Source organism: Pristiophorus japonicus, chromosome 3, assembly GCF_044704955.1.
Source record: "Pristiophorus japonicus isolate sPriJap1 chromosome 3, sPriJap1.hap1, whole genome shotgun sequence".
Taxonomy (NCBI): Eukaryota; Metazoa; Chordata; class Chondrichthyes; family Pristiophoridae; genus Pristiophorus; species Pristiophorus japonicus.
In genome coordinates, this window is record NC_091979.1 from 312637372 (window position 1) to 312654033 (window position 16662).

Here is a 16662-nt window from a genome sequence, read left to right on the forward strand (position 1 = left end):
GACAGTGATCGGTGGAGGGGGAGACAGTGATCGGGGGAGGGGGAGACAGTGATCGGTGGAGGGGGAGACAGTGATCGGAGGAGTCAGCGATCGGTGGAGGGGGAGACAGTGATCGGAGGAGGGGGAGACAGTGATCGGTGGAGGGGGAGACAGTGATCGGAGGAGTCAGCGATCGGGGGAGGGGGAGACAGTGATCGGAGGAGGGGGAGACAGTGATCGGTGGAGGGGGAGACAGTGATCGGAGGAGTCAGCGATCGGGGGAGGAGGGAGACAGTGATCGGTGGAGGGGGAGACAGTGATCGGGGGAGGGGGAGACAGTGATCGGTGGAGGGGGAGACAGTGATCGGGGGAGGGGGAGACAGTGATCGGAGGAGTCAGCGATCGGGGGAGGAGGGAGACAGTGATCGGTGGAGGGGGAGACAGTGATCGGAGGAGGAGGGAGACAGTGATCGGTGGAGGGGGAGACAGTGATCGGTGGAGGGGGAGTCAGTGATCGGTGGAGGGGAGACAGTGATCGGTGGAGGGGGAGACAGTGATCGGGGGAGGGGGAGACAGTGATCGGTGGAGGGGGAGTCAGTGATCGGTGGAGGGGAGACAGTGATCGGTGGAGGGGGAGACAGTGATCGGGGGAGGAGGGAGACAGTGATCGGTGGAGGGGGAGACAGTGATCGGGGGAGGGGGAGACAGTGATCGGGGCAGGGGGAGACAGTGATCGGGGCAGGGGGAGACAGTGATCGGGGCAGGGGGAGACAGTGATCGGTGGAGGGGGAGACAGTGATCGGGGGAGGAGGGAGACAGTGATCGGTGGAGGGGGAGACAGTGATCGGGGGAGGGGGAGACAGTGATCGGGGCAGGGGGAGACAGTGATCGGAGGAGGGGGAGACAGTGATCGGGGCAGGGGGAGACAGTGATCGGTGGAGGGGGAGACAGTGATCGGGGGAGGAGGGAGACAGTGATCGGTGGAGGGGAAACAGTGATCGGGGGAGGGGGAGACAGTGATCGGGGGAGGGGGAGACAGTGATCGGGGCAGGGGGAGACAGTGATCGGTGGAGGGGGAGACAGTGATCGGTGGAGGGGAAACAGTGATCGGGGGAGGAGGGAGACAGTGATCGGGGCAGGGGGAGACAGTGATCGGGGGAGGGGGAGACAGTGATCGGTGGAGGGGGAGACAGTGATCGGTGGAGGGGGAGACAGTGATCGGTGGAGGGGGAGACAGTGATCGGGGGAGGGGGAGACAGTGATCGGGGCAGGGGGAGACAGTGATCGGGGCAGGGGGAGACAGTGATCGGGGGAGGGGGAGACAGTGATCGGGGCAGGGGGAGACAGTGATCGGTGGAGGGGGAGACAGTGATCGGGGCAGGGGGAGACAGTGATCGGGGGAGGGGGAGACAGTGATCGGGGCAGGGGGAGACAGTGATCGGGGCAGGGGGAGACAGTGATCGGGGCAGGGGGAGACAGTGATCGGAGGAGTCAGCGATCGGGGGAGGGGGAGACAGTGATCGTGAGCTGGGGGTGAGGATTGATTGGGTCTCGATTTAACATCTCATCTGAAAAATGACTGCGCAGTGTTCCCTTAGCACTGCACCCGAGTGTCAGCCTGGATTTTGTGCTCGAGTCTCTGGAAAGGGACTTGAACCCACTGCCATCTGTTTCGGAGGGAACAACGCTGCCACTGAGCCATGTCTGACACTGTACACACCTTTATGTTTGCATCTGCAAAACTGCACCTGAACAGTAGAATTCTATTCGACACCAGGGAATAAATGAAACACTGCCTGGTTGAAACTGATACCACAGCACCTGGTTTCAGACCAATAACTACAGTACCTTACACTTGCAGAATACTGTCTTCACCCAATCACTTTTCTTTGGTTATTTGTATGAAATTAATCAAATTCAGAAAATAAGTTACTCAATATAGGCAGTTTGAGGTCATTCACAAATGGCGGAGTCTTGTGTGCCATTTTAAGGAAAAGATATCCAAGATAATTTTTTGGTTTCACATGAATATAAATAATGAGATCTTCAAATCTGAAACTAAAGCTAAAGTCTAAAGAAAGATAACGTTTGAAAAATCCACAGGGAAAGATTCCTGTGTGTGATACACTTTCATTCCCATGCCCGATTTATCACCCCGTTACATTCTCTTCCACAGTCCTATTTTTTCCCAAATGTCACTCAAACATTCGCAGTTTGCCAAGATAAGCAGCAAGCGGAGGCTGTTCTTTGCAGCTCTGACTTGTGTTGAATTAAAAAGATTACTTTTGCCACGCGATATTGGGAGCAAAATTGTCCTTGTTATAGCCCCGTAAGCGCCTTCGGGGGGGTAGTAATGGGATGCAGTGAAGTTTTCGCCTGGGCGGGGTGGGTGATTGTGCCACCTTGGAAATTGCCCCGCAGGTTTCGCGGGGGGCCAATGCGCCGTTAGTGCTGGCCCCACGATTTGCGCCCCAGGCCGGCGCATGCCCAGCAATGACGTCAGCGGCATGCGCACCGACTCTTCACCAGCCCGCGCTGACCCCTTTGCGCCCCGTGGGCCACGAGGATGGCACCGGCAGATGTCACCACCTGCTTCTCCAAGGGAAGAGGGAAGGCCTTTTTGCACCGCGGGCCGCAATGTTTTATTGTCAGCCGACACTCTTCCGTCGGCCTGCCCTCACATTGACCGGGGCTGCCATCATGCGGCCAGACATGCCGCTATGGTTGCCGGGCTGCTGGCCTGGTCGACTGCCTCCCTGGTGGCCCAGTGTCAGCCACCAAAGGGTCTGCAGAGTGCGCGGCGGCCCTCCCCTTTCACTGAAGGAGGAGAGGCGTGGTAGCACGTCAGCGCCACGCTGAGCATCTGCGTAGCGCCCGCACTCCGGAGCGCGGCGCTGGGCTCCTGCCCCAGGACCGCCCCTCCTAGGACCCAGCGCGCTGGAGACAGTGCTGCGTGCCCTTGCTGGGGTGCACATGCCCAATTTCGCATCGGGGGTGGGACTTCCAGAACGGGTGATAAAAGTCCCGGCTCGCAAGTTTACCGCCCCCCCCCCCCACTCAGGGCGCGGGGCAATTTCAGCCGCATTGTTTCTTGTTAAATGCATGAGATTGAATTATTTAACTGTCGGAAGTCTTCGTCTTGTCCAATTCGCTTGTGTTTTCCCAGAATGCACTATCCAGTGGCCCCACTGGAAAAGTTGGCCATTGAACCACCTCCCATATGATCGATCTTTTAAAATTAATTTCTTAATTGACAAGAGCTTGCCCATCTAAAGTTTCTTAAACAAATAAATTAAAATAATCAGTCCTATTAATATCACAATATGCAAATTTGAAATTATACCATCTCATTCGCTCTTAAAAGGAAAAATTACAATTTGCCCATCTGTTTGGTGTTTTTGGAGTGTTGTAATGAGAAACAAGTGAATTATAGTTTACACAGTGCCGAATATCTATAATCAGATAAACAAATTGCTTTCTCGCTCGTGTTACCCACACGTACATCTGCAGCTTCACAACAACATTTTCAAACTGTAAACTCTGATGCAAATAAGCATCGCACCTAATTAAATCAAATGAAGAGGCAGGATTTGATGGCTGGCGTTTCTGGGGAGCAGCGCACGGACTGTGGGAGCGAGCAAAGGTACAAGCTGGCTAATAGCAGTCGCTCTGATGTAGTCGACAGGGAGTGGGAGGAAAATGACTTTTAAGTTGTTTCAAACAGGGAGGAAATGAATGCAACAAAAATAACCAACCTCTTTAGAAATTCCATATACTCCGCATGCTTGATTAGTCCTGTCCTCATCATTATAGTCTGAAAACATTGTCGATCGATGGCCCACAGTTTTACATTCGTAAGAGCTGCCAAACCACAAAAGGAGAAACACAGTTAGCCAACAAGTGAAAAAGAAAGCATATTTGAATCCACTAAAAAGGCAACAAATACAACAGTATTCTTTCCTTGGAGGTACACTGGCTGATATTCCAATTTTATACTGCCAATTAGAATTTCAGGCAAGGTAGCCCTCCTGCTATTCATGTCGACTCAGATTCATCTGCCTACATGGCTATTCAGCTGATTGCCTCAGTGCACAGTATACATGTTCAAAGGGTTCGCCATCACATCTGCCACTCGACCTGATCAGCCAGGAGCCAGAATTGAACAATTGACAAATTACTTTAAAAAATACACTTAAGACAGTTGATTGCAGAGGGATCGATTCCATTTGCCAAGAGGCAAAATTTAAACAGTGCAAGATTTTACAAAAAGAATCTTGAGGTGGCAACACGGTGCTGTGGTGAGACACCACTACTATTTCCCTCCCTTCACCTGAGAGGCCAGCTTCTCTTCAGCACCCCCTCCCCCTACCCCATCCACCACCTCCGTGGCACCGTAGTTGTAGGGTTACCAACTCTGATTGGACAAATTCCTGGAGGTGTCATCACATGACTTGCTGCCGACAAATACCCGGCCCCCCAGCTCCTGCGTTTGTTCACCCGACACGTCCATCCTTGTGGAGCACTGCCTCCCAATGCCAACTGGTGAGCGAACAGACTCTTCATGACCCGATTGGATGATTCTTGACTGTTGGTCAAACAGATGTTTTTCACATCTCCGATATTTCCGCAAGTAATAAATTAAAGCGTTCAAAGAATTTTTTTTTAATGCCTTGATGATTTTTTCCCCCCCCCCAGGTTTCTCGCAGCAGTGTCTAGGAGATTAATCCCTCATTCCTGTAGACTCAAGGACAACCCTGGAGCGTTGGCAACCCTACCTATGTGGCCCTGGTGCTCAACATAATTGTTTAAATCACCATGACTCCAGGAAATGACTCAGAGTCAAACCCCCAGGCAAGGGGAGTGGGCAGAAGCCCTGCCCCACCAAAGATCAGTCCCCATTGCTGCCCTGAGGAAATCTGTTCCTTGGTATTTCCACATACCAGGAGCTGTGATATACAATGGAGCAAATCTAACAGTTTTAATGAGGCGTGAATTTGAATTAGAATTCTCATTGCTTTAATAGATTTAAATTTTTCAGTTTAGTCACAGAATTATTTTTTAGATTAAATAAAGTTATCAAGTGTAAGAAATGCGCTGTTCACTGTAACTTGACTGAATTTGATGTACCAGCATGCTTTGAGAGGCTAAGAAGCCATGTTGCTGGGCTTACGCTGTACAGGTAGAACTGCTGCGGTTTACAAATCTACAGCTGGGACAAGCTGCATGACCTTGAGAGTTCCGCAAAAGAACACTTTAAGCTGTTGTAAAATGATTGAAGAATTGTAAACGTGGTCTGAGATAGAAGAGCTACCAATGATTGAAAAATAGCCAACGTGGTCTGCACTGGGAGGCCTGCCAAGTGTTGGGGCTTGGTGCTACTGCAGTGAGTCGGGCAACTTGGTCGGTCGCACAGGAAGAAGGGCCTACTAGTCACCGCCGAACTGGTCACTCGCTGGTGTTAGTGTATATGTATACTTGTACTTGCTTGTAATCGTAGATTGATTTTAAGTAAAGAAATGTTACCCTGAAGTCTTTTGTCTCGTGTTGTCTGTTCCACCACATGTCTGAACTCTATATATTGTTAGACGAAGGTAAGGTGGACACAAGTTGTTCTTCTTGATGTTAAGTGACTGAAATCTGTCTTCTAAGTTCTACTTAACTCAGCAGCCTATGGGTTCAAACCCTACTTCAGGGCATGAGCACCTAACCAAGGCTGACACTGCGGTGCCCTGTGAAGTAGGTGCTGCCTTGCTGGAAGTTCCTTCTTTAAGGATGAAATATTAAAGCTTCCATCTATCAATTTTAGTGGGAATGAAAGATCCCATGGCACTATTTGAAGAAAAGCAAGGAGTCCTGCCCATCCTGACCAAGATTCCTCCTTCAAACAAAACCACCAGCAGTAGATAAGGTGGTCATTCATCTCGTTTGCCATCATTTGCTTACATAACAACAGTATTTAAAGTTCAAAAACAATTCATTATTAGGTGAAGCACTTTGGGAGTCCTGAAGGATGTGATAGATGTTATATAAATGCCAGTTCCACCTTTCTGTCAAAAATCAGCATTTTTCATAGGTTAAGAAGATGCTCTGCATTATTTGAGGAAAAAAGTTCCTTGAGCGAGTTTTTTAGTCTGTAGCTGGGTATTCCACTCATTACTGCAGTGGACATTATACAGTGACACAAGCAAAGGGCTTCCTATCACATCTGTCACTCCACCTGATCAGCAACATGCCAGAATTAAACAATTGACAAACTTCTAAAAAACACAGTAAACTTTGAGTGTATGAAATACATTTTAGTGTCATATTTCAAATGTAAGTAGGCCATTGGGCCCAATCAGTCCATGTCAACATTTACTCTCCCATTCTAATCACATTTATCCATCCACATCCACCCATACCCACCCATTTCCTTTCAAACCCTTTTCCTTGATCCAGCTATCCAATCTAATCTTGAATGTTGCCATGGTTTCAGCCTCAACCACTCGCCCTGGAAGTAAATTCCACATTCTCACGAATCTCTGTCAACAAAAGTTTCTCCTGCCTTCTGTTCTAAATCTATTACATTTAATCGCCCATCATCCCTGTGCTCGCTGACCTACGTTGGCTCAGCCTCGATTTCAAAATTCTCATTCTTATTTTCAAATCCCTCCATGGCCTCGCCCCTCCCTATCTCTGTAATCTCCTCCAGCCCCACAACCCCCCGAGATATCTGCGCTCCTCTAATTCTGCCCTCTTGAGCATCCCTGATTATAATCGCTCCACCATCGGTGGCCGTGTCTTCTGTTGACCGGGCCCTAAGCTCTGGAACTCCCTGCCTAAACCTCTCTGCCTCTCTACCTCTCTTTCCTCCTTCAAGACGCTCCTTAAAACCTACCTCTTTGACCAAGCTTTTGGTCACCTGCCCTAATTTCTCCTTATGAGGCTCGGTTAAATTTTTGATCTCATAATACTCCTGTGAAATGCCTTGGGATGTTTCACTACATTAAAGGGGCTATATTAATACTACTAGTTGTTGTTGTATCTCATTGTTGTGTCCGCATCATTCTTAACCTCTCAAATGCTGGAAACAGTCTGCTTCTGTCTACCCTGCCCCATTCTTTCATAATTTTAAACGCTTCTATTATATCGCCCAATAATCTGTGATGTTCTAATGAAAAAAAAAACAATTATTCAAGTCACTCTTTGTATTTGTATTTCCTCAGGCCAGGCAGCATCTGAGTGAATCTGCACGCTACGCTATGTAAACCCACAATACCCTCCTTGTAGTGTGGAGTCCAATACTGCACACAGTACTCTAACTGAGGTCTTATTAAGGTTTTATACAGGCTCAGCATTATCTCTTGGCTTCTATATTGAATATCTCGAGATAAAACCTAGCATTCTATTAGCTTATTTGATATTCTGCAAAAAGAAAACCGTAAAATAGACACGCAAGATTCATACTATATTGTAACTTATGCAGCTGTGAGTGTGCTCACAGGTTTGTAGAGCTGTTGAGGGTGTCCCTGGAGATGGAGCACGTGGTGTCCACCGGTACGCTCGCGGCCTTCCGCGAGAGGTGGGCGCCGGAGGGACTGGAGTGCATCATCACCCCCGGCAACCAAATTTTAATTTTGATTTTGTATGTTTTAAAGTTTAATTTGTTTTATTGCCGGGTTTAGTGTCCCCCTCCCCTCTTATAGGGGGCACTTGTATAATTTGTGGTTTTGATGCCAAAAAAAATAACACAAAAAAAAAGGCACTTGTAAACTGTTTGGAGTGTCCTCCCCTTTAATAAGGGGGCACTTGATTTAATGTTTATTTATTGTTCTCTCTCAAAAGAGTTGTAGAGCTGTGGAGGGTGTCCCTGGAGATGGAGCAGGCTACGCTCAGTACGCTCGCAGCCTTCCGTGAGAGGTGGGCGCCAGGGGGACTGGAGTGCATCATCACCCCCGGCAACCACATTTTAATTTGATGTTTTTTGTCGAAAGTTTAATTTATTTATTGTGCCGGTTTTAGTGCCCCCCCCCCCCCCACAACCCGCTTTGAGCCAGAGGGCACTTGTATAATTTGTGTTTTTAGTGCCCTCAAAAAAAAAAGGGCGCAATTGTTTGAAAGTATTTGGTGTCCCTCCTGCCCCCCTTTAATCAGGGGGCACTTGATTTAATTGTTCACAACAAAATAGTTGTAGAGCTGTTGAGTTGGGAGTGGCTTAGCCAGTCACGTGATGTTCACAAGACTCAATAAAACTCCAGCCAGTTGGGTCCACGATGAGGCAGGTGGTTGTGAGCTTGGTGGATGAACTGGTAATGTGTCGAGTGATTGTTAAACCTTTGCAAATAGACCAGTAAGTTCTTAATAGCAATGTGTTGCTATGAATTCTTAAGCAAAGAACCCATGAAGCAAATACCATTACATATATATTATCCCCTTCAGAGCAACAAATGAATCTGTTTTTTGGCAAAGAATGGGAATGTCCTGAGGTGGTGATATCAGCATAACATCACAGGTGAACAGCTCCAGATGACATCATCCCTTTAAGGTGCATTCTGATTTGCCATTTGGTCTAAGGGATTGATTGCAGATGAATCAGCCAAGAGGATGCATACAACAACAACTTGCATTTATATAGCACCTTCAATAGATTGAAACGTCCCAAGGCGCTCGACACACACCTAATAACAACGCAAGTCAAATACAGACATGTACAAATATGAAACACGCACAACTTAAAACACAATAAAGACTTTCACTAATGTATTCGGTGCTGCATTATCAATTATCCTCACTGTATTCAAACGTTAAATGATAAGACCTCCATTCAACATTCAATTAAAAGGCAAGGTAAAATTCTGATTGGGAATTTTTACTTCAAAAGATCACCCTGTATATATGATAAAAAGTGGAGTAAAGGAACAATAGGCTTTAAATTACCATGTACAATATTAATATATGGAAATTTGATTTTGCTTTACACATTCTTGATGCTTTTGTATGACATTGCTTTCTTCATTATTCTAACATTGGCATTTATCCATTTGTTTTAAACATTAAAATAGGAGACAAAGTAGTCTCATATGCGTTTGTTAGGCTAATGTACACGTTAATTTCTAGTCTCCTGTCTTGACTTTATCTAATAGAGGAAGCATACGCTTTGGTGCCACTGCCACCATTAAAAATCACACAGAATTTCCCAGATTCTTGAACCATAAGATTGGCATAAGTACAGTGCAGTGCTAATTTTTGGCACAAAAGTTTGAGAAAATTCAGGCGCAAGTGGCCCGTTCTTATGCTGCGCCCAACTATATTGAGCAAAAGGTGGATATATGGAGTTAGATCGCAGATCAGCCATGATCTCATTGAATGGCGGAACAGGCCCGAGGGGCTGAATGGCCTACTCCTTGTTATGTATGCAATAAAGGTACAAACTGAGTAATGGTTAACTGAACAAGGTACAACCTTGTTTCTGTTTTATTACGTCCCAAAGTGCCTGACTCTCAAAATGGCTGGCCTTTTATACCTGAGCAGCACCATGTGCGTTCTACTCAGTGGCCTCCAACAATGACACCATCTGGTGGCTACAAACAGCATGTACATACACGACAATACACCCCTCTGAGATCTTGTCACAGTCTTTACAGGTTGTGACGATCCGGTGCATTACGCTCCCGGATTGACCGTCTCAGTTCGATTCCGGCCTTGGGTGAATGTGCGGAGTCTGTTGTGGCTGGTGGCTGGATGACTGACTTGTTGGAGGTGGCAGTGGCCATGTCAGGAATTGCAAGTCCATTTTTATTGGACAAGTCCGTGATGGAAATTCCGGGTTCACTGATGACCCTTGAGTCCACCGAAAGCTGCTGGTAGGTTGGTTGGTCGTCGACAATTTCTTCATCCGACTGCTCTGGTTCGTCTGTGTGCCTCAGCTTTGTTTGATCCACGTGTTTCCTGCAAGTTTGCCCATTCTTGAGGTAAATAACAAATACTCTGTTGCCTTCCTTGGCCATGACCGTACCAGCAATCCATTTGGGACCCTGACCATAATTGAACACATATACAGGATCATTAACAGAAATCTCGCATGACACAGTTGCGCGATCGTGGTACCCTTGTTGACTGTCTTCTGTATTGAACATGATTACTTAAATCCGGGTGTACAAGGGACCTGGCGATGGCCTTCATCATCACTATACCAGGATATGTGCTGTGTAATTCACACACAAACTTCTCTCTCCCTTTCTTAGGCATTACAACTCGATTGCTGCACAATATGCAATCTGCTTGAATAGACAGTTCATCCTTGCAATGAATGTGCGGTTTGGCCTCCTCGCACATTTGCTTAGGTATGGCAGACAAATCCCCTTTGAGGATGCAACTCTTTACCACCAGTTAAGCCGTGACAGGGGTTCCTTCACTCTCAAAAGCATCCATGATTAACATTAGATCCGCCGGTTGTGGCGTTTCCACCTCCGGTGTGGGCAATGGCAACCGGCTCAAAGCATCGGCACAATTCTCTGTGCCAGGTCTGTGGCGAATGACATAATCATAGGCAGATAATGTCAGCGCCCACCTTTGGATGTGGGATGAAGCGTTGGTATTGATACCTTTGCTCTCGGAAAACAACAAAGTAAGCGGCTTGTGATCGGTCTCTAATTCCAACCTCAGACCGAGCAGGTATTGATGCATCTTTTTAACACCGTACACACACGCTAAAGCTTCTTTTTCTACCATACGGTAGCTCTTTCTGCTTTAGACAAGCTTTTGGATGCATACGCGACAGGTTGAAGTTTCCCCGACTCATTGGCTCGTTGTAACATGCAACCAATTCCAAATGACGATGCGTCACAGGCCAAAACTTAGTGTTTACATGGGCCATAATGTACCAGCAGCTTGTTTGAGTAAAGCAGATTGGTGGCTTTCTCGAAAGCTCTGTCTTGCGATGCGCCCCACACCCAGTTGTTGCCTTTTCTCAATAGCATGTGCAGTGGTTCTAGTAAGGTGCTCAATTTGGGTGGAAGTTACCAAAGTAGTTGAATAGACCCAGGAACAACCACTGCTCCGTCATGTTCTGTGGCTTGGGTGCATTCTTGATGACCTTGGCTTTCACGTCAGTGGGTTTGATGCCATCAACGGCGATTTTCCTCCTGAGGAATTCGACCTCCGGTGCCATGAAGACGCACTTTGAGCGTTTAAGTCTGAGTTCCAATCTGTCCAAACGCAGTAGAACCTCTTCCAGGTTGCCCAGACGTTCCTTGGAGTTACGATCTGTGATCAGGATGTCATCTTAGAACATGGTTCTGGGAACGGACTTCAGTAGACTTTCCATATTCCTCTGGAATATTGCTGCAGCTGAGCACATTCCAAATGGGCACCTGTGATAAATAAACAATCCTTTGTGCGTGTTAATGCACGTAAGTCTCTTCGATGTCACGACCAACTCCTGCGTCATATAGGCAGACATCAAGTCCAGTTTTGTGAACGACTTCTCTCCGGCTAATGTTGCAAAGAAGTCATCAGCCTTCGGTAATGGGTACTGATCTTGTTTCGAAACCCTGTTGATCATAGCCTTGTAGTTTCCACAGATTCTGACTCTGCCGTCACTTTTCAGCACAGGAAAAATGGGGCTGACCCATTCATTAAATTCGACCGGTGATATGATCCCTTCACGCTGGAGTCTGTCCAGTTCAATTTTGACCTGCTCCCTCATCATATACGGCACTGCCCGAGCTTTATGATGACCGGATTTTGCATCTGAGTCCACGTGGGTCTGCACCTTGGCTCCTGGGAAGTTGTTGATACCCAGTTCGAACAGCGAGGGGAACTTGCTCAATACTTGGGTACATGTATCTTCCTCCGACGACAGTGCCTTTATGTCGTTCCAGTCACATCTGATTTTCTCTAACCAGCTCCTGCCGAACAGTGTTGGGCCATTGCCTGGAACAATGCACAGCGGTAACTCGGGCACCGTACCGTTATACGACACATTAATTTGTGTACTGCCAATCATCTTTATCAGTTCTTTGGTGTATGTGCGCAGCTTGGCATTAACAGGGCTCAGCCTGGGCCTCACAGTCTTAGTATCCTACAGCTTATTAAATGCCCTCTCGTTCATGATCGATTGACTCGCCCCTGTATCCATTTCCATCGATACCGGTATCCCATTAAACTTCACATTAATCAAAATTGGTTTCGGATTGCGTATCCAGATCCGCGTTAGTCTGACTCTCATCCTCCACGTGGTGTGTCGCAGCACGCTTGCTCATCTGCGGACACTTGCGCTGGAGATGCCCCACTCTCAGTCAGCCTTTGCAACTATATTGCTTAAATCAGCGGGAATGTATCCGACTTCTCCGTGTTGCCGATGATTTCCCCCACAACGCCAACCCGGAGAAGTCGGATACATTCCCGCTGGCGGATTTTGGGCAGCCACAGGTTTCGTGAAAGCAGCCGGATAGGCCCTGCCATGTGCCGCTCTGCCGAACGCCGAATCAATCGCATTTACAGTACTTGCCGAGGTTCGGTTCTTCACCGCTATTTGCTGTAAACTCCTATCCGTCGTCACACATAATTGAGCGATCTGGATGGCCCTTTTTAAAACCAACTCCTCCACTGCCAGATGTTTGCGCAGGATCAGCTCGTGGTTGATACCGATAACAAAGAAGTCCTGCAGCATGTCTGCCAACACCGTCCCAGATTTGCACGGTCCCATTAGACGTCTCAGGTCGGCAACAAATTTCGCCGCACTCTGGACCTCCGATCGAACGTGTGTATAAAACCCGTATCTCGAGATAATGATGTCGTTGTCTGGCTTGAGGTGCTCCCTTACCTATGCACACAACCCCTTGTACGTTTTCTCTGTTGGATCACTATGTATGAGTAGATTCTTTATCCGATTGTAGATCTTTGAACCGCACACAGTGAGGAACACGGCCTGGCGCCAATCTGCATCGTCGACCCCCTTCATTTTGTTGGCCACGAAGTACTGGTTCAAACAGCTCACAAAGTCTGCCCAATCTTCTCCCTCCACGAATCACTCTAAAAATCCAATCGTGTTCATTTTGCAAACAAAGGTCCTTGAATTCTCGTCGCCAAATACTATGTCTGCAATAAAGGTACAAACTGAGTACTGTTCAACTGAACAAGGCACACTCTTGGCTCTGCTTTATTACAGTCCCATAGTGTCTGACTCTCAAAATGGCTGGCCTTTTATACCAGAGCAGCAACATGTGCGTGCTGCTCAGTGGCCTCCAACAATGACACCATCTGGTGGCTACAAACAGCATGTACATACATGACACTCCTGCTCCTATGTTCATTGATCTTTTATGCTGATTCCACTAAACCTTTGCCAAAACCCTCTGTCCCTCATGAATAAATCTCCGCCCCTTCATGCATAATTGCAGCTCATGAAAAGCACCAGTTCTGAATGAGCTGCAAATAAACACCCAGGGCTAGACTTTCCACTTTTGCGCTGATTGCCCAAAAATGGCCATTATTTCCGGCGTGGGCGGTAAATATGGGTTTTCAGATCGCCGAATTATCGCCCATTTTCAAACCTCCTAGTTTCCATTTTATAAAATGGGCATTACCGCGAGCGATCTGAAATGGGTGTTAGTGTTAAATCTCCCTGATCTTCTGCTGTAAAGTGTCGCTGTCCTTAGCAATGGCATGGCAACACTCGTTTCCTGCAATTCAGGAGGTCAGAGGTCATCATTACATGCGCATAGGAGGAGGCAGAGAGAGCGGGACCAGAGAGGGAGTGAAGGCGTGTGTGGGTGTGGTGTGGGTGCTTGTTTGGCTGCTTCGGGAGGTAGGAGGGAGAATTTCGATCTTAATGCAAAATTGTGAGAAAAATGTTAGCTGTTACCAGCCAGATACTTTGTCTAAGTTTGTGCCTATAATGGAGGGAGTGGAGGAGGTGACACCGCACGCTCTGGAGACTGACACTGGCGAAAGCAGTGAGCTAGGAGAGGAACAACTGGGAGGACGAAAGGGAGCGAGGAGATTCTCAGATGAGGCAAATGCCTTCCTCATGCAGGAGGTCAAGTCACGCTGGGGTCAATTGACCCAGAGAGGGCGTGGGAAGCCCACCTCAAAGGCCTACCAGAATTTATGGCCAAGATAGCCAAGGTGATCTCGTCAGCGACCAATGAGGTGCGTGAGGGCAACCAATGCCGCAAGCGATGGAACGAACTTGTCGGATCCGCCAGAGTAAGTATTACATTTATTTACATGTACTTATATATTTATATAATTTGATTTGTAAGTGTCATGAATGATTAAAATCAAATGTGAGGTCTTTCACTTTTACCGGGAATGTTGCACTCAATCCTGCGATCAAGGTGTACGTCCTTAGGTATAGAATGATAATTATCATAATAATCATATTATATCTGTCGCTTATGTGTTGTATCAGTCTCTGTGACAGTACCTAGCAATGATATCATGTTATGATCTCATGCAATGTCGTCCTGTTGTTACCTTTTACAGAAGAAGCTTTCAAGGTATAGGGTCGAGCAGAGGCGAAGAGGTGGGGGGCCACCAGTCATCATCGACCTCAACGATATAGAGGAGCGGGTGCTCGCACTCGTGGGGAGCCAACCCTGGTCAGCCACGCAAGCAGCTGCAGAACCTGAAGTGGATGCCACGTGAGTAAAGCTTACACCATTGCATGATGTAAAGTCAAAAGATGCCACACCCACTCATATCCGACCATTACTATATGATAGATGATTGCTAAAAGTGTTCTCTAAATAATGCTGGCCTCATGAGAATCATTGTAATGCAGAATGTGTTGATGGTCATCAAATGTGATATCTGCGATGATTTTGAGAGCGGTGGTGCTTTTGTCGTGCATATGCTGTGTGTAGCGCTGCAATCACCTTGTGACCCTAGCACCCCCTTCTCCTCTAATAACCTCTTGTGTTTTGCAGCTCAGCCAGCAGCGCGGCCCCAGGCAAGACCTCAGAGGCCAGAAGGTGGGGGCGCGGGGCCGGACTCGCCGGACGATCCAACATCTGGTGCTGAGGAGCCCCGATTCTCGACGTCGATCTGCTGGGTCCATTCTCAACGGATAACAGTGCAGACTTTAAGGAGCCTGCATCGCCAGGCTCCAGACCGCATTCGACCCCAACGTCATCTGCTGCTCCTGCGGCTATTCACACCTCCATTCTGGAGGTACCGGGCCCAAGCTCCTCGCCACAGGGCATCCCAGTTGTCCCCACAACGGCGCCGACCCTGCGGAGGTTTTTAGACGTGGCAGGTCTGCTCCACGAGTGGCAGATCGGAGTGGCGACATGGTAGTCTTGTCCAGCTATCCCAACAGCTGGCCAGCATGTCCGGCACCATGATGGAGTACGCTCCGCGGATGGCGGAGGCCCTGAAGGCGATAGCCAGGAACACTGGTGGCACAGGCTTCCCAGTCGTGCCGGAGCGCGGCACTGCACCCCCAAGGTGCCGCACCCCCATTGCCAACGACACACATGCGAGGCAGGAGCAACATCTTGCTTCTGGATCGGGGAATGTTCCTACCTCGGGAACCCCTGCTCCCGTTTCCGTGCAATCCCCGGCTCTGCCTTCATCCCTCCCAATGAGGCACCGCCTGAGGAGCGCCTTGGCCAGGCACCATGGAGTGAGGAGGGGAAGGGGTAGAGGTGGAGACAAGAGGGGGAGGGGGGAAGGAAAGTGAGGTGCATGTCCGCAGGTGATGTCTGTGTTATATCTCCAGCTGGGTGTATGCAATTTGTTGTAATGTATGGGGGGAGGGGGCCAACCTGTTGGTTTGCATTTCTGTTTTGTGTTGCTGGACATGTTGACCATTTGGTTGATGTCAATGTTCTAAAATGTGTTGTGGGCTGGGGCGAGGGTGGGGTGGGGTGTTTTTGACAGTTATACTTATGATTTCAGACAAATGGTTGGGCTAAATGTTTTTTATTTAACATAACCTTGTTGCGCATTGTCTCAGATAGCTGCACTGTTACACACTGGTGATTCCTTAACATGAAAGGGTATAATTACACTGAACTTGAATCAACTTAAAAACTTTAACTGGCACCAAGGTGATGCCCACCATTGATGTCTGAGCTGCACACACAGCAGTGTGTCAGCTTTGTCAATAACAGCAACGTTCTTTAAGGCAAAGCGCTCATTTATGAGCTGCTGACATAAGAGTCTTGCAGCTATGTAGCCACCACGGGCCCTTTCCTGTGTTCTGGAGGGGGCGGTGGCCATGGTTATCTGGCCCTAGGTCAGCGTCCAACCCCTCATCCTCCTCTTCCTCTCTCTCCTGAGGTGGATCATCCTTTCTGACAATTATTGCCCCCTCCTGATAGCCAAGTTGTGCAGCATGGAGCACACGACCACAAATTGAGCTACCTGCTAGGGTTGTATTGTAGCTCCCCTCCTGAGTGTTCCAAGCATCTAAAGCGCTGCTTTAGCACACCATGGTTTTCTGGACCACATTGCGTGTAGCTCTGTGGCTCTCGTTGTATCGCTTCTCAGCTTCGGTGTGGGTGTCATGCAGGGGGTCATCAGCCAGATGGCGAGGCTATATCCTTTGTCACCAAGCATCCAGCATTGACCTTGTGCCTGACTGTTAAACATGTCAGATACAGCGTTCTCACGGAGGATGTGAGCCTCATTGAAGCTGCCCGGAAATTTGGCATTCACTGCCATAATTATCTGGTTGTGGTCGACAACGAGTTG

The 16662-nt window shown here is 48.1% G+C and overlaps 1 protein-coding gene across 1 annotated transcript in view; it reads right to left on the bottom strand.

The window, feature by feature from the left end:
- LOC139260355 (cGMP-dependent protein kinase 1) overlaps positions 1 to 16662 on the bottom strand; it is a 1295119-nt gene that overhangs the window by 584745 nt on the left and 693712 nt on the right. Inside the window, exon 4 of the mRNA XM_070876878.1 lies at positions 3735 to 3840. Within this exon, the coding sequence (XP_070732979.1) occupies positions 3735 to 3840 (106 nt within the window). The remainder of the gene's footprint in view (positions 1 to 3734; positions 3841 to 16662) is intronic.